This window comes from Malus sylvestris, chromosome 9 (genome assembly GCF_916048215.2).
Source record: "Malus sylvestris chromosome 9, drMalSylv7.2, whole genome shotgun sequence".
In the NCBI taxonomy this organism is placed as follows: domain Eukaryota; kingdom Viridiplantae; phylum Streptophyta; class Magnoliopsida; order Rosales; family Rosaceae; genus Malus; species Malus sylvestris.
In genome coordinates, this window is record NC_062268.1 from 19,641,969 (window position 1) to 19,659,420 (window position 17,452).

The 17,452-nt window shown below is 40.0% G+C and overlaps 1 protein-coding gene and 1 long non-coding RNA gene across 5 annotated transcripts; both read left to right on the plus strand.

Annotated features, from left to right (window-relative positions):
- Positions 1 to 343: 343 nt before the first annotated feature.
- LOC126634446 (probable plastidic glucose transporter 3) lies at positions 344 to 15,610 on the plus strand. 4 transcript variants are annotated; one of them, XR_007627342.1, is made up of 16 exons: positions 344 to 577; positions 1,160 to 1,304; positions 1,544 to 1,649; positions 1,756 to 1,823; positions 1,909 to 2,041; positions 2,576 to 2,675; positions 2,784 to 2,896; positions 3,043 to 3,136; positions 3,779 to 3,932; positions 11,487 to 11,630; positions 11,742 to 11,815; positions 12,007 to 12,095; positions 12,563 to 12,677; positions 13,585 to 13,769; positions 14,764 to 14,889; positions 15,337 to 15,610. XR_007627342.1 is itself a non-coding variant. In XM_050304971.1 (15 exons), the coding sequence occupies exons 2-14, from the start codon at positions 1,214 to 1,216 to the stop codon at positions 13,765 to 13,767; spliced, it is 1,464 nt and encodes a 487-aa protein (XP_050160928.1). In that variant the 5' UTR covers positions 344 to 577; positions 1,160 to 1,213; the 3' UTR covers positions 13,768 to 13,769; positions 15,337 to 15,610. The 4 variants fall into 4 exon arrangements, 2 of the variants coding, with proteins under 2 accessions (XP_050160928.1, XP_050160929.1); XR_007627343.1 differs by having other exon boundaries at positions 14,784 to 14,889; XM_050304971.1 differs by lacking the exon at positions 14,764 to 14,889.
- Positions 7,123 to 8,771, plus strand: LOC126634449 (uncharacterized). Its single transcript, XR_007627344.1, has 2 exons — positions 7,123 to 8,191; positions 8,367 to 8,771. It is a non-coding gene; the product is annotated as an uncharacterized LOC126634449 (long non-coding RNA).
- Positions 15,611 to 17,452: the final 1,842 nt, after the last annotated feature.

Consider the following 17,452-nt stretch of genomic DNA (forward strand, 5'->3'; position numbering starts at 1 on the left):
GGTTTCATTTCAAATGTTTTTTATATCTTAAAAATACATAATTAAAAAATTAAAAAAAATTAAAAAACTAAAAAACTGTTTTTAAGAGTTAAACCAAACAAGTTTTCAAATTTTTTGATTCAAAAATAGTTTTTAAGTTCAATGCCAAACAAGTTTTTGAAACTTAAAAAAAACTGTTTCTAAGAGATGATCCTGAAAATTAGTTTTAAGAACAATTCAAGTTTTTGAGTAGGGTATCAAACATGCTCTAAATTTTTTGAATTAAAAAATTTAACTTTTTAGCCTAACCATTAAAATTGATCTTATATAAAAACACACGATATACTATCACTGTGACGTGAAATATCTCTCCTCCGAATATACAGGGGACGGTTTCGAGAAGCTCGCTTAGACTTACTTGTCTTGAGTTGCAGAGCTGACAGTGACGCATAACCAGTGCCTCTGCTTCTCCTCTCACCTCCCACCGCCGGAGTTTAGTCTCCTCCACCACCTCCGCCTCCTTCTCCACCTACGTCTTCTTCAATCTCTCTCTCCCCTCTCGCTGTCAGATCGTTTTCCACCTCCGCATTTTACACAGGTACTCAATTTCTCTGTGTCTTATGTAAATGCATCATGCATGTGTATATCTATGTATATTTGCATTTTATAGGTCACAGTTGATTCACCAGAATCCTTGAAAATTCTGTCTACAGCTGAAAGTTCTCTCTGCTCTACTTTTTCTCATTTATTTATTTGAGAAAATGGTGAGTTTTCTGCTTTCCCATTACTGTGACATCCGAAACGCCACCGTTTCGCATGTGAAGCTCAATTTTCTTCGTTTCTAGCAAGATCTCTCCTGCGTTTGATCATGATTTCTCACATTTGCATGCTTATATAATATATATATATATATATATATATATATATATATAGATATATTTGATGTGGATATCGTATGCTTGTTGTATGATGAATGGATGGTGCAAATTTGAAGTTATAGTTCGTGATGTACCGGATCGGATATTCTATCACTCAAGTTTGTACTTAGTACTGTGATTTGTGTGTTAATTTGGCAATGCGGCTCTTGGTTTTCCAGATTGGTTCGCACTTAGCAATGTATGAGGTAAAAAATGATGAATTAGTTAGAATTTAATTGGTCAGTTTTGTATGGTGGTTGCAGTCGGCTGCACAATTTTCTGTGTTAAATTTTGGACAAGGCTTCTATAATTTTGCTATGCGGGGTCGTCATGTCGATGCCTACTCGGCATACAAGCGTGTGGCGTCCAAGGACCATATCAATGCTTATGATAGAGAAGAAAGTGCAGGTACTCACGGATTGCTCTGTCACAGTTTTTTATGTTTTGTTGTTTCTATGTCCGGGGTGCTACATTGCTTTACCGTTTTCTCTGTTTGGTCTCGGATTGGAAATTCCTACATGGTTTGTACATAATTCTTTAGAAGTTTCATTGAAATGGGATTTTAATAAATTTTGAAAGCAGTATTAGATAATTTGGTTTTGTAAATGGTACATGCGTTTGTGGCTGATTCCTTGTATGGGTTTTAGTAGGTTTAGTGAATGGAAAAGGTATTGGAAACCCTTCATGGAAGCGCTCCTTGCCGCATATGCTTGTGGCAGCTCTTTCTTCGTTCCTATATGGCTACCATCTCGGGTGACATCCCTACTCCTGAAAAACTCAGAATTTTTTTTTCCGTCTTTCTGATTGATATGTTTTTCTAACTTGAATAGTATACTCTTTGTTGGTTTTACTAATGCAGAGTGGTTAACGAGACACTAGATAGCATTTCTTTGGACCTTGGCTTCAGTGGGAATCCTTTGGCAAAGGGTAATAAGTGTTATTGGATATCAGATCTTTTCTCAGCTAAAAGTATTTCATTATTTGACCTGATATTGTTTCTATTTCAATGAAGGTCTAGTAGTGAGTACATGTTTAGGTGGCGCTTTTGTTGGATCTCTATTTAGTGGTTGGATTCTAGATGGAGTGGGGCATCGAAGGGCATTCCAGATGTGTGCATTGCCGATGATAATCGGTGCATCAATGAGGTAGCACTGTTATCATAATATCAATCATGTGCACTTAAAATAAAAGGTAAGTGTGACTGTGTGACCAACTGAGAAACGTTAAGAACTTAAATGGACAAGTCACACTGAAATTGTACAAAGAGAAAACTGAACATGGACAAATTAAAGATGAAGAATTACTAATGACCCCATTTTCATGCTTGTCCCTATTATTTCTTGCACTCAAAAGTTTCCAGATAAACAATTAAGTGCCTTGCTTCAACTGTTCTTATGTTTATGAGCGCTCTAAACCCTAAACCTTATACAAAGTGCTGAGAATGAAGTTGTCAAGTACTTATGCTTACCTTTTACATGATCCAAACTTGCACGTTTTTCCTTCTTATGCCTCTCACTCAAAGTTTTTCCTGATAAATAGAAATATTCCCTTGCCAAAATTAGAAATTCGTTTACTTGTTTTTTACATCCATTACAATAAGAGAAAGGGTCAATGTCACAAACTCCACATATAGTAAACCATATGATTCATACTAAATAATTTTTTATGTGAATTTGCAGTGCAACAACCAAAAGTCTATGGGGCATGCTTCTAGGGAGGATATTCGTTGGAACTGGGATGGGAATTGGCCCACCTGTTGCTGCTATCTATGTGTCAGAGGTATATAAGAAACTAAATTTGTTGTTTTCTCTGCAACTGTTAATTGACATTGCTTAGTTTGCATCAAATCTTATTAAATGTTTAAGTATGCTTTGTTTACATGAGCAGATTTCACCAGCTTTTGTAAGGGGTGCTTTTGGGAGCTTCACACAAATTTCTACGTGTCTTGGACTTATGGGGTCTCTCTTTATTGGACTCCCTGCCAAGGATATAGTGGGTTGGTAAGATATTCTTATGGAGTCATGGAAAAATCCTGAAGACTTTTCATTTCAAGTTTTGATCTGTTTTTTCTTATGTTAAGCGTCTTCTTTATTTTCCAACAGTTATCTAATGAATACTATTTTCTATCAACACCGTTGATGCTTAGGTGGCGAGTTTGTTTTTGGGTATCTACTGTTCCTGCTGCAGTGCTAGCTGTTTGCATGGAGTTCTGTGCAGAGAGTCCTCAGTGGCTTTTCAAGGTTATGTGCTCTCATTCCTTAATCATTGACCTTTAAAACATTTGGCCAAGTTAGTTCTCGTGTTTGTACTCAATATAAACTGTCCTATATGTAGTCTTGATTCCTGAATTGGTTGAGCTCTATGCAGCTTTAGTGAAATTGGCTTCTTGTTAATTTCTGACATCTAGGATATTAACATATTATTACTTATATATAGTATTATGTATATTTTGGTATAAACGTACCTGTTGTGTAGTATAATGCACATACCATATATATAGATATGCAATGATCCGGATTAGTAATTGTGTCCAGTTCTGGCTCAAAGGAGGATTTGAAATTTGTTCACTCACTTTCTTCTTTTGTCTTTCTTTCTTTCTCTCTGTTGTTGCCAGTAGAGAAAAGGTTCATTTTCTCTTTGTATTGCAAATGTGTAATGGTAGTGCTCATTATTACTCCTTGGGGAAACTGGCGTCTCTTTGTTCTTTTAGCTGGTTCTTTTCTCCCATATGTATACATGCCTTGTGGGTGATATTATCCATAAGAACTTTCATCAGTTACTCACCTTACAGTGCTTGGTATGAGTATGCTTCATTTTATTTTTGACCCATTGAAGGCTACTTATCAATATTGATGCTAACAGTTGTTTTTGAATTCGTTCAGAGAGGAAGAGGTACTGAAGCTGAAGCTGAATTTGAGAAACTTTTAGGAGCAGCACATGTTAACTTTGCAATGGCAGAACTGTCAAAGTCTGACAGGGGGGATGAACTAGAGACAATAAAGTTTTCAGAGCTACTGTATGGCCGACATTTCAAAAGTATATTTTCAACTTGTTGATGCACAAAATCAGCGAGGACTTTGGTACAACAGAAAGTGTCAGGTTTTGTGACCTTCGCTTGGTTGCTTCGGTCACTAGTGAGGATAAGTACGTAAATGAATAGAGACAGAGAAGCAAACACAGGATGTACGTGGTTCACCCAGATTGGCTACGTCCACGGAGTAGAGGAGTTCTTATTAGTAGTGAAGGGCTTACACAAGTACAAAGGATCAAGCTCTCAATTTAGTGAGTTCTTGTGAATGATTTAACACAAAATGGCATTAGGCCATATTGTGGGGGAATGACCCCTATTTATAGAAAAACTTGTAGCTTTGTCACATTGACATGTGTCATGTTATGATTGGTTCTTGATGTCGACACGTGCTGCGCTCTGATTGGCTTCTAATCTTGACACGTGTCGAGTAGTGATTGGCCTCCTGGTCGGAGGGGAACTCTTCTGGGTCCTTGACAGTATAGCGTTGGCCGGTGCTCGGAAGTTTCGGGATTGGTCAAGTATGGTACAAACAGTGCTCCCCTAAGTTCCCGAGTGAGGGAAACTCCTCGGTTGGGGACTTGCAAGATCCAATCCCTTGAGTAATCACGAAACTTCTAAGTACCGAAGTGTGGTCTGATCTTCATCTGCCCTTCTCTGGAAGTACCTTTCCTCCATCCGGGAATGGTGTATTTAGCTGATGTTGACGCACAAGGTAATGTATCAATTTCACTTAAAGCTTAGTTGTAGTTTCGGGCTTAGTCAAGTGTGATACAAACCCTATAGTAGGAGTCCCCCAAGTCGCCGAGCTAGGAGATCTGCCGAAAGAGGTGACAGACAAGGTAAGCAGTCAAACTTCCAAGTAAGCAACCCAGGATCAGAGGTTTGACTTCGGCTTCCGGTTGATTGTTCTCATTCTCCTTGTCTCTCATTCAACTGCCAGGATAAGGAGAAGCAAATGGATAAGAGATGATATGAGATACTTTTGCTTTTGAAGAAGTAACTTTCCACAGGCTTATTCTTGAACTGTGCTGGAGGGTTTTCTGGTGCCCTTCAGAGTATAAGGCCGACTCGAAAATTTGAGGGTCAAAACAAGTCCATCAAATCTAGAGTACGTTCGACCTTGATGATATGGGATACTTTTGCTGTTGACGGAATAATGAATGTGGTATGGAAAGGTGTCGTGCTGTAGTGATCTGTTTCAGCTCACCGTTGAACCTTCTGCTTCAATCTTTTGCATGGCAGAAGTGGTGTGCAACCTTTGCATTTAAATGGTCCTTCAGAACATTCCTTCATAGTGACTCATCCACGCTTGGCAGCTTCAGTGTAAAGAGCCAATATCTGATCAACTGTCATGAGGTATTTGCCGGTGGAATTCGTGACCTTGACAGCAGTTGAGGATGAGTACTCGAGAGCAATGCTAAGTAAGCAACCAGGCAAAGGCTCCAGGCAGTCAGTTCCAAATTGGAGGTTTGATTTCAGGTTCCGACTGACTGCTCTCTTTCTCCTTGTCCTGCAGGTGTGGACAAGGACAAAGACAAAGACAGGGAGAAAGCATGATATGGGATACTCTTGCTTTCGATCCTGATGATATGAGATACTCTTGTTCTTGGTGTGGCTTATTTGCTGAGGTATTATCGGGGGGAAATAAAGCTGAGTATTTCGAGAGGTTATGTTGAGGGTGCCTTTTCGAATGCGAGAAAGGGTTGAGCATTTTTGCAGGTTTGCCTGTCCGTTGAGGAGGGAGGTCAATGTATATAGGGATTTCCCAATAACAAGTAGTAATGCTATTCCTTTACCCTTCTTGGTCACAGCAATGTAGTGGGAGCTGCCAGCTTCACGTGTTTTAATTTTGTCAGAGCACTTTGAAAAAGTGGTATGTGGTATCTGGAAAGCTGATGTTACGTGTGAAGATTACAGACAAGCTTTATCTAAGGAAATCTGGCTCTCGAAGTTCTGAGAGTTGTGCCTCTTCGGTTTTCGAACAAGCAATCCCGTCGAGGATCTGACTCTCGAGATTCGGAAAGCGGTGCTACTCCGGTTTTTTAGAAAGTAATTATGTTGGGAGTCTTTTCTCGAATGTGAGTAAAGGTTGGACGTTCTTGCCAACCTGTCTTGCCGCAAAACCCGGAGGTCGACACACATAGGGACTTTCCAGTTGTCAAGCAGTGGTGCTGTTCCTTTACCCTTATGGGTAATAGTAGGGTAGCTGGAACTTCGAAATTCTCGTGCCTAAACTTTGTCAGAGATCTTTGACAAAGTTATATGTGGTACCCGAGGAGTTGATGGTGCATATGGAGAGCGGTGATTGAACAGTAAGATTCACGTGCTTTCTACTTCACCAGAAATCTTCGATAGATTGTCCGTAATTTCCGCAAAGCTGAGTGTGCATGTGACAGGTGCTGACGAGGCTGAAAAAGCAGGTGCTTCTTCGATTTCTGAGATCGGCCCTTGTGGTCTCTGAGCAGCCCAGCTTTTGAGAAAGCAAACGCCTCTTCGATTTCTGAGATCGGCCCTCGTGGTCTCTGAGCAGGCCAGCTTTTGAGAAAGCAAACGCCTCTTCGATTTCTGAAGCTCCGTCGAGTGCAGATTTTTATAGAGGCTGGCATTAAGTTCCACAACACACTTGAATCTCTACCAGTAGAAGCTCATTTCTTGCACTTCTAAGATCTTGATTTGTCTGACCTCTTCCTTCTTCAACACATTTGAAAATGTCTGGACCCTCCGACCGTCGTTTTGACTTGAACCTTGGAGAAGAGACAGCCACGCCTTCTCCAGACAACATATGGCGCCCATCCTTCATATCCCCTACTGGTCCTCTTACCGTTGGGGATTCTGTGATGAAGAATGATATGACCGCTGCAGTGGTGGCCAGGAACCTTCTCACTCCCAAAGATAATAGACTACTTTCCAAACGGTCTGATGAGTTGGCTGTTAAGGACTCTCTGGCTCTTAGTGTTCAGTGTGCAGGTTCTGTGTCTAATATGGCCCAACGCCTATTTGCTAGAACCCACCAAGTTGAATCATTGGCTGCTGAAGTGATGAGTCTCAAACAGGACATTAGAGGGCTCAAGCATGAGAATAAGCAGTTGCACCGGCTCGCCCATGACTATGCTACAAACATGAAGAGGAAGCTTGACCAGATGAAGGAATCTGATGGTAAGGTTTTACTTGATCATCAGCGGTTTGTGGGTTTGTTCCAAAGGCATTTATTGCCTTCGTCCTCTAGGGTTGTACCTGGTAATGAAGCTTCAAATGATGAACCTCCAATGCCTCCTCCTTCTGGGGTTTTGTCAAGTACTGAGGCTTCGGATAACCACCCTCCGGTGCTTTCTCTTTCTGGGGCTCTACCGACTGCTGAGACTTCCCCTAAGCAACCTTTGTGAAGGCTCCCTTTTGTTTGTTTATTTTGACTCATGTATATGTACATATTTGTGGCTTATCGAAAATATTAATAAATAAGCTTTGCTTCATTTCAACATATTGTGTTAAATACACCAAAGCCTTCTTCATAAAGTTCTTTGAATTTTTGCTTTTGTTGAAACCTGTATTGTTGAAGCTTTGTGAGTGAAGCATGTAGTTTGAGGTAGTGTTCCCTTAATTTCCCGAGTGAGGAAAACTTCTCGGTTGGAGACTTGAAAATTCCAAGTCACTGAGTGGTTGTGAGACTGCCGAGTATCAAGGTGCAGTAGCATATGGTGGGAGTCCCCCAAGTCTTCAGGCGAAGAGAGTTGCCGAATGAGGTGTCTCGCGTGTTACTAATTTGTCAAAGTAACGAATTCTTGTTTCGATGTCACACATTCGTATATGCTTTATCTAAAAATATTTCCAACTTTTGTGTGTTTGATGCTGCATGCTATTGACTAGACAAGATCAAGTGCAATTAGTAGCTTTTCTCTCTTTTTCATCTTTTCTTTGGTGGAATTGCTTTTCGTTTCCACTAATCAGCCTGAGTGGATGCAAGATAACACCTTTCTCTATAGCTCAGATTGCAAAGTCGTCTTCATGAAAGTTTTTCCTTATCTTGTGAACTACAACATATCCAAATTTGAGATCCATCGGAGTAGTACAACTTCAGAAATTCAAGTATGATGAGTAACTGTTCATCAATGTTCTGTTAATCCGTCAGACTTGTTGTGAGCTTCGAAACTCCATTTTCTCTTGTTCAGATCAACATACTTTCTTCATTGAAGTTGTTCCTCAGCTCGTGAACTACAACATATCCAAATTTGAGATCCCTCGGAGCAGTATAACTCCAGAAATCCAGGTATGATGAATGACTGGTTATTATTTTTCTGTCAACCCGTCAGATTTGTTGTGAGCTTCGAAACTCCATTTTCTCTTGTTCAGATCGGTATGCTTTCTTCATTGAAGTTGTTCCTCATCGACTCTTTCATAACATATCCAAAATTCAGGATGAACTAACGGTTAAATATTTCCAGATCTTCGAAACATCACAACAGCTTCGAAATCTGCAAGAAGCCGACTATCATGTTTGGAGCTTCAACACTTTAATTTCCGTCGCTCAAACAGAAATGGTTCCTTCTTGAAAGTTGTTCATATGCTCAAGAACTATAGGGTGTCCAAAATTCAGCTCCATTGGAGAAGAGCAGAGGTTGCAGAAATTTGATAGATGAAAGGAGGCGGAAGAGGGAGAGAGAGAAAAAGTCTCTTGGGTTGGATTTCTATTTTGGGGCAGATTCCAATTTTTGTAGCACCTTCATTATTGATGAATTGCTTGTACTTTTGTCCATTATGAAACTTGGGACTTTGGCTTGTTGTTGGATCTATTATAATATGTTTGGGAACATATATAAGTGAATAAATAAGAAGGAAAATTTTGGGCCCTTGTGGGTGTAAAACAAAAAATGTTTATGTTTACCCAAGTGTTTTTGTACAAGTTCAAGGGCATCTTGGGTTTTGTGAACAAAATTTGTTTATTTGGAGCAAGGTTTTGTGTTGAAGCTTTGTAGGTGAAGCTTTGGTGTTGAAGCTTTCTAGGTGAAGCTTTGATGGTGAAGCTTTGTAGATGAAGCTTTCTAGGTGAAGCTTTGATGGTGAAGCTTTGATGGTGAAAGTATGTAGAGGGAGCTTTCTAGGTGAAGATTTTTTAGGTGAAGCTTTGTAGGTGAAGCTTTTTTAAGTGAAGCTTTTCGGGTGAAGTTTTTTTTTTTGGGTGAAGCTTTGTGGGTGAAGCTTTTTAGGTGAAGCTTTGTGGGTGAAGCTTTGGAGGTGAAGCTTTTCGGGTGAAGCTTGTTGGGTGAAGCTTTTTAGGTGAAGCTTTGTGGGTGAAGCTTTTTAGGTGAAGCTTTGTGGGTGAAGCTTTGGAGGTGAAGCTTTTCGGGTGAAGCTTTTTGGGTGAAGCTTTTTAGGTGAAGCTTTGTGGGTGAAGCTTTGGAGGTGAAGCTTTTCGGGTGAAGCTTTTTGGATGAAGCTGTTTTTTTTTTTTTTTTTTTTTTTTGGGCGCTTGACACGGTCTTCATTTGCTTGTTTTGTAGTGACTGTGGAAGACGGATTGCTTTCTGATTGAGAAGGGTTCTGGCATCGCTTGCTATGAATGTAAAAGAGTGAGGGCTGAGTTGGCTAAATTACCTCTTTATTGAATTCATTGCCAAATGGCCTTCATTACATAGGATGCCGAACGGCTATAGCTCAACACTTGTACATCGTGAGTCTATTTGTAGTAGTACTTCAAGTGATCAGCGTTCCATGGATGGCCAAGGGTCTTGCCATCGGAGCTTCTAAGTGTGTAAGAGCCAGGGCGACTGATGCCAATGACTTCATACGGTCCATCCCAGTTTGGACTAAGTGTGCCTTCACTCGGGACTCTGTCACAGAGTAATCTTTTCTTTAAGACCCAGTCTCCTATTTTGAAAGAACGAGGCTTGACCCTAGAGTCATAATAGTTGGAGATGCGCTGCTTGTAGGCGACATTCCTCAAGTGAGCTTGGTTTCTGTGTTCCTCGACTAAATCCAAGTTGAGGGTGAGTTGTTTGTCATTTTCACTTTGAATGTAGTTCTGGACTCGGAATGTTGCTTGCTCGAGCTCAACAGGGACAACCGCCTCTGTGCCAAAGGCAAGTGAGAATGGAGTTTCTCCTGTTGAAGTCCGATATGAAGTGCGATATGACCAAAGAACTTGGGGTACAAATTCTGGCCAACAGCCTTTAGCTTTGTCCAAGCTGGTTTTCAAAGTGCGCTTGATTATTTTGTTGATGGCCTCAACTTGTCCATTAGACTGGGGATGAGCTGGAGAGGCAAAGCATAAGTTGATGTTGAACTTAGAGCAGAACAACCTGAACTTCTTGTTGTCGAACTGTCGCCCATTGTCAGTGACTATCGCATTGGGAATGCCGAATCTACAAAGGATGTTCTTCCACACGAAGTCTTCTATCTTTGCCTCAGTAATGGTTGCCAAGGGTTCTACTTCGGCCCACTTTGTGAAGTAGTCCACTGCAACGACTGCGTAACAGACTTTGCCCTTCCCTGCCGGCATTGGGCCGATCAAATCAAGTCCCCACTGGGCGAAGGGCCAAGGGCTGATCATAGGAATAAGAGGCTCTGGAGGGGAATGAGGAATAGTTGCATATCGTTGACATTTGTCACATGAGCGGGATACTTTGATGGCATCCTGGTGGAGTGTTGGCCAGTAATATCCTTGGCGAAAAGTCTTGTGTGCTAGGGACCGAGATCCAGCATGATCTCCACAGACTCCCTCATGTATTTCCCGAAGGACGATTTCCGCCTCGGCAGGCGTAAGACACCTTAAGTATGGCAGGCTAAAACCTCGCTTATAGAGTTGATCATTGAGGATCAGGTAGCGGGTAGACTTGTATCGAATTTGCTTAGCCTGGACTTTATCATTTGGGAGGGTGCCATGAGCAAGGAAATTATCGGGGTGATCCAACTATCCCCCTGTTGTAAGTTGCATACTTCTGCGGCCATGGTGCTTGGTGTTGCCAACAGTTCGACATGAATTTTTCTTCCAATCTTGTCTTCCACAGCTGAGGCGAGGCGAGCCAGGGCGTCTGCATGACTGTTTGCCGCTCGAGGAACTTGGGTGATCTGGTAGTGGAAGTGCTTGAGCAAAAGTTGTGTTTGCGCAAGATATGCTGCCACGGAGCTGTCCTTAGCATCAAAGTTGTTGGTAACCTGGTTGACCACTAATTGGGAGTCACTGAAAATATCAATTTGTTTAACCCCGAGGTGTTTGGCCAAACGTAATCCTGCTAGAAGGGCTTCAAACTAAATTGAGAGCTTGATCCTTTGTACTTGTGTAAGCCCTTCACTACTAATAAGAACTCCTTTACTCCGTGGACGTAGCCAATCTGGGTGAACCACGTACATCCTGTGTTTGCTTCTCTGTCTCTATTCATTTACGTACTTATCCTCACTAGTGACCGAAGCAACCAAGCGAAGGTCACAAAACCTGACACTTTCTGTTGTACCAAAGTCCTCGCTGATTTTGTGCATCAACACAACTCATTAGTATATGAGTTGTTCAGGATTGAATTTACGTGCTTCCTTCAGTATGATTACCTTATCACCTCCATATTTTGCAGTGGTTTTCATTGGGTCTACCATTTTTGCTTTACAACAGCTGTCAGGCATAAATGCTGTGTTCTATTTCTCTTCAACTGTCTTTAAAAGCTTTGGGGTGCCTTCAGATCTGGCAAACACATGTGTTGGAATTGCAAATCTGTCGGGTATGGTTGGGTTTATTCTCAAGTATCTTATTTGTCCCTATTTGAGATTTGCTTATATGTTTCCTTATTACCATTCTTCTTATTTTTTGGTCTATCTCTATACTATTCTAGGGTCAATTCTTGCAATGATCCTGATGGATAAGCTTGGAAGAAAGGTACTTCTTCTTGGAAGCTTTTCTGGCATGGTAAGCTCCTAAAATACTCTGAATATTTGATGCAAACTTTTGAGCTAAAATATTAAATGTTAGTTATGTCTGTTTTATGGAATCAGTGGTACCCATATTGCATGTGGTCCAACTGAGGTTCTCTCCTTTTTGTTTGCATCAAGTAGACAGTATGATATCTTATCTAACCTTTTATGCATTTCTTGATTTAGGCAGTGGCAATGGGTCTTCAAGTAACTGGAGCAAGTTCTTATACGTCGGGATCTGGAGCATTGAGTCTATCTGTTGGCGGCATGCTGCTGTGAGTAGTTGGGTCCAAACAGTAGTATATCAGCTTCAGTCTTGTTTATAGATAGAGAAAAGCTATGTTATTATAAGTATAAGATAAAATAACGAAAAAAAAATGCTGTTAGGATAAGACAGATCCTTGAATGGTTTGGGAATTTTAAATGAGTCTTGCACTGGGATAATTAAAAGGGTATAAGTGAATTCATTTTAGTTAGCCATTCTGGTTTCTTTCTTTTTCTATATTTAAACCCAATTGTTGCCTAATGATACTGTAAAAATTTGACACAATTGAGTGAATATAACATATTATCATGTGATGCGCCATTTCTGCACAGATTTTTTACTTTAATGCATTGTGCATGCATGTCTATACTTCCACATGCCATATATAAATGACTTTGAGATTATAAAGCAAATATGCACAGAAGCTTTGGGTGTGTGGTTGTTATGATAATCTAGATTATCAAATGGTTTTTGCAGGTTTGTGTTGATGTTTGCTCTTGGAGCTGGTCCAGTGCCTGGTCTTCTCCTTTCAGAAATTCTTCCTGGCCGTATTAGGGCAAAAGCAATGGCAGTTTGCATGGCCGTGCATTGGGTAATTGTCTTCTATATTTTTTCAATATATGACTCATTGCACCTTTTATTTTCTCCACTGTAGGAGCTGACTGATGGCTTATCATACTCACATACCAAACATAGTTTTATGAACGTGATCAATTTCAGTCTATGAAAGCAAGTTTTGGTATTAACACGTAGTCATGGCTGCAGGGGCAGTCAGTCTAAAACATCCTACGATTTAGTGTAAACAGCTCCTCCACAGTCCACCCCCTTTATCCGAAACAAAATTTTGACTACCCACCATGTACATTGAATTTGACTATCAATTACTACTTTTTCACCTTAATGATAAAGTGTAGGTTGCTTTTTCATCTACAGTGACTTAGAATCTCTGCATAATAATGTTCCTTCTCAAGTTCTAATCTTTAATTAAAAACTTAAAATTGTAAGCTGGTAAAAGACTTTGGGATTACGTGAGAACATATTTAGCTTTAGAAAATGAGAGTTAATGGGATTCTACTGAAATCCGACAGAACTTTTCATTGAAAAAGATCAATTATCTTTTCTTTGGAATCCAGCCCCAACAACTGTCATGGCTGGGCCATCGCATGGTTGTTTTTATTTTCAAACTAGGCCATTGCGTGGTTGATAAAGTAGTATTGTGATCTTGAATTTGGAAGTAATTCAAAGATTAACCTTGCAAGAATGCACTCCTGTTTGTATACTGATAGGCTAATATCATTATGGCTTGCTGCAATTATATTTGTTGAATGTGGCTGTTCTTGTAAGAATCCATTCTTGCGAGTTGAATTTGAGGTCTCCTTAATATTGCTTCTGTTTGCTTGTAGTGAATATGCTACTTTCTTCTATGAACAGAAATTCCATTCTCTAAACTTCTAAATTTTAATGCCATCTCGCTGTAACGAATTTTGTGCCTTCAACAGGTGATAAATTTCTTTGTTGGCCTGTTGTTTTTACCCTTGCTGGAGCAAATTGGGCCACAAATTCTGTATACAGTCTTTGCTACCTTTTGTTTACTGGCTGTTGTTTTTGTGAAGAGAAATGTAATAGAAACAAAAGGAAAGTCCCTCCAAGAAATTGAAATTGCACTTATTCCGCCTCAATGAAGGTATTTATTCTTGTTATTTTATTTGGTGGTTCTCTATTTCTATTATACCAACCCGTTAAATATTTTGGTTTCGTTTAGTTTCATAATAGGTGCTGGCAATTTGTAGTTGGCATTCCCTCATGTTACCTGTATTCTAATCATATAATTGTTTTCTCAGTATCTCATAATTTTTAGCAATTATCGTAAAAGGTTACATTTTGAGGGTAGTTCTCGGATCTAAAGAAATGTAGTTTCTAGTTGCTTCTTTGCGGCCAAATTTTGACCCCTTTGTCAAACCCCCAATTAAAATGAGTTAAAACCAGGTTTAAGCTTAACTGCTGAAAGCAACAAGAGGGCCTAAATAACTGCCCCAAGAAGTGTAAATCCGGAGGTCAAAACCTAACTTGTGTAATAAGCTCTCTGGGGCTACCCCTGGCTCACAATTGCTGGACGCATGTGTGGATTTTTGGGTTTTGGGGGGGGGGGGGGGCTGTATACCTTCTCAATTTAGGGAAAAGGAAGCGTGCTTTAATTTAAGAAATAATGTAAAGAGCACATAAAATACATGCACACTATTTTTGTCATGCACTATAAAGTTATAAACAGATGGATGTTCTGTGCTAATTAGATGCTAAGATATCATTTTTATCTCATCAAAATTATTTTCTAGACACAAATTGAGTGTTTTCTTTTCATGCTTTAAGTATTTATCTTAAAAATGATGCTGTATTTTAGATTGCATATCATGCATATCTACTGAATTTACAAACTTTTCGTTTCCATATCTTTTATCCAAAAATTTCATCCTATTTGAAGTGTGTTTTTTTATGATTATGCCGGTGTTGGTTTGGCAGAGCTATGGGACAGAATTCGGGTTTTGTCTGCCCATTGGGCTTCCATTTCCCCCGAGTTCAGGGGAATCACTCTTTCCTTAATTTGTTCAGTAACCGTAACTAATGTCTCTTTATTTGATTTATCGTTGGAAGACTAAGTCAAGATCATTTTTCTTTTCGAGTTGTTTGCTTGTCTCTGTAGGTTCTTCAAGAAAACTAGATTACTCTTACACAAAGCTGAAGTCCCCTTACTAATGATGGAACTCATGACTCACTTTTGCCCGTAGTGTATTGCCATGTTCAGCTGAGTTGAGTTTCCACTTACCGTTTTTCCTTAACATCCTCGATTACCTGAATAACTTTTGTAGACCATCAGAAAATGCTGCTTTCTAGAAAAATGTCTGGGTAACGACTCCGTGAGGGGTATAGTGAAGGGGATAACTTTAGTTTATGTCTCTTCAAATTTTGTCTTTGTCAGTTTCCTTCAAGATTTAACTTTCAGAATGGTTGTCTTTAATCTCCAGTTACTTCCCATTCTTTTTCCAACTAGATGATTGGTCACAACAATTTTGTCAACTTGTCCTAAATCTCTAGGTTACCGATATCTGCTGTCAAATTATTGAAGTTATTCACGACCTCGAAGTTGATTCTCTATTTCAAGCTATGCCACCTTCAAATGGCAGAAACAAAGTTTATTTATTGATTAGCTTGTATTTTACGTTCATCCAAATTCATGTGTTGTGTTGATTTTTCAGGGAAATAGTGAAGAATAAGGTAGTATGGAAACGTCTGCCCGGATTCCGGTTGAAGTTATCATCATCGTGTTGGCTGGGAAGTTTGGGAACTAATTACCGGGTGCTCACTCTGAAAGGCCTATGTAAATTATGAGAGCTGTTTTTTTCCTTGAATATTTGTGAGCTTTTAAACCTGCAATACAGTGTAATACATGAAGGACCTGACTTCCCGAACAATATAATACAAGTGTTCCATCAAAATTATGACATGATAAAAAAGACTTGAATTTGGTTAGGTTTGAACTCACCTGCTGAATTAAAACCCTTTTTTTTTTGGAACTTTCGAATCAGAAAATGCAAAGCTTTGTAAACCTGGGCTGATGTAGCCTTTACTTGGTGGTTTATTTTATTTTTTTTTGTTGATGCACAAAATCAGTGAGGATTTTGATACAACAGAAAGTGTTAAGTTTGTGACATTCGCTAGATTGTTCCGGTCATTAGTGTGGATAAGTATGCAAATGGATAGAGACAAGGAAGCAAACACAAGATGTACGTGGTTCACCCAAATTGGCTACGTCTACGGAGTAGAAGAGTTCTCATTAATTGTGAAGGGTTTACACAAGTACATAGGTTCAAGCTCTCTTTTTGTTAGTACAAGTGAATGATTTAGTACAAATGACATTAGGAAATATTGTGAGAGAATGATCTCTATTTATAGAAGAGAGTTTCTAGTTTCATTCTGACATTGACACGTGTCGTGTTGTGATTGGCTTCTGATGTTGACACGTGTCGCGCTATGATTGGCTTCTGATGTTGACACGTGTCGCAGTGTGATTGGCCTCCTGGTTGGAGGGAAACTCTTTGGAGTCATTGACGGTATAACGTTGACCGATGCTCAGTAGTTCTGGGATTGGTCAAGTATGGTAGAAGTGGTCATATCATTTTTCATCACAGAGTCCCCAACGGTAAGAGGACCAGTAGGGGATAAGAAGGATATGCGTCATATGTTGTCTTGAGAAGGCATGGCTGCCTCATCATCAAAGTTTAAGTCAAAATGACGGTCGGATGAGCTAGACATTCTCAGAAATGATAAAGGAGAAATGAGGCGTAATAAATCTCTTAAGTAAGGGAAAAATTCTTACAAGCAATAACTCTCTGAATGTACTTCTTGCACACAATTGGTGCCCTTATAAAAGAAAAGGCAACAGGGCCGTTGGTTCAAAAATCGAAGAGGCACTACTCTCCGGATTTCGAAGAGGCACCACTCTCCAGATTCCGAAGAGGCACCACTTTCCACACGCAACATCAGCTCCTCGGGTACCATATATAACTTTGCCAAAGATCTCTGACAAAGTTTAGACACAAATTTTGAAGGTCTAGCTACCATACTATTACCCACAAGGGTAAAGGAACAACACCACTGCTTGATAACTAGAAAGTCCCAATGTGTGTCAACCTTCGTGCTCCGTGGCAAGGTAGATTGGCAAAAATGCCCAACCTTTACTCACATTCGAGAAAACACTCCCAACAAGATTGCTTGCTCAAAAATCGAAAAGGCATCATTCTCCGAATCTCGAGAGCCAGACTCCCAACATGATTACATGCCCAAAAATCGAAGAGGCACCGCCCTTCGAATCTTGAGAGCTAGACTCCCAACAGGATTACATGCTCAAAAATCGAAGAGGCACCGCCTTCTTGATCTTAAGAGCCAGACTCCCAACAGGATTACTTTCTCAAAAATCGAAGAGACACTGCTCTCCGAATCTCAAGAGTCAGACTCCCAAAAGGATTGTTTTCTAAAAAATCGAAGAAGCACTGTTATCTGAATCTTGAAAGCTAGATCCCCAACAGGATTGCTTGTTCGAAAATCGAAGAGGCATCGCTCTCCAAACTTCGAGAGCCAAATTTCCTTGGATAAAGCTTGTCTACAATCTTCACACGCAACATCAGCCTTCCAGATACCACAGACCACTTTTTCAAAGTGCTCTGACAAAGTTAAAACACGTGAAGTTTGCAGCTCCCATTACATTGCTATGACCAAGAAGGGTAAAAGAATAGCACTACTACTTGTTGTTAGGGAAACTCTTATATATGTCGACCTCCATCCTCCATAGCCAGGTAGACCTGCAAATAAAAA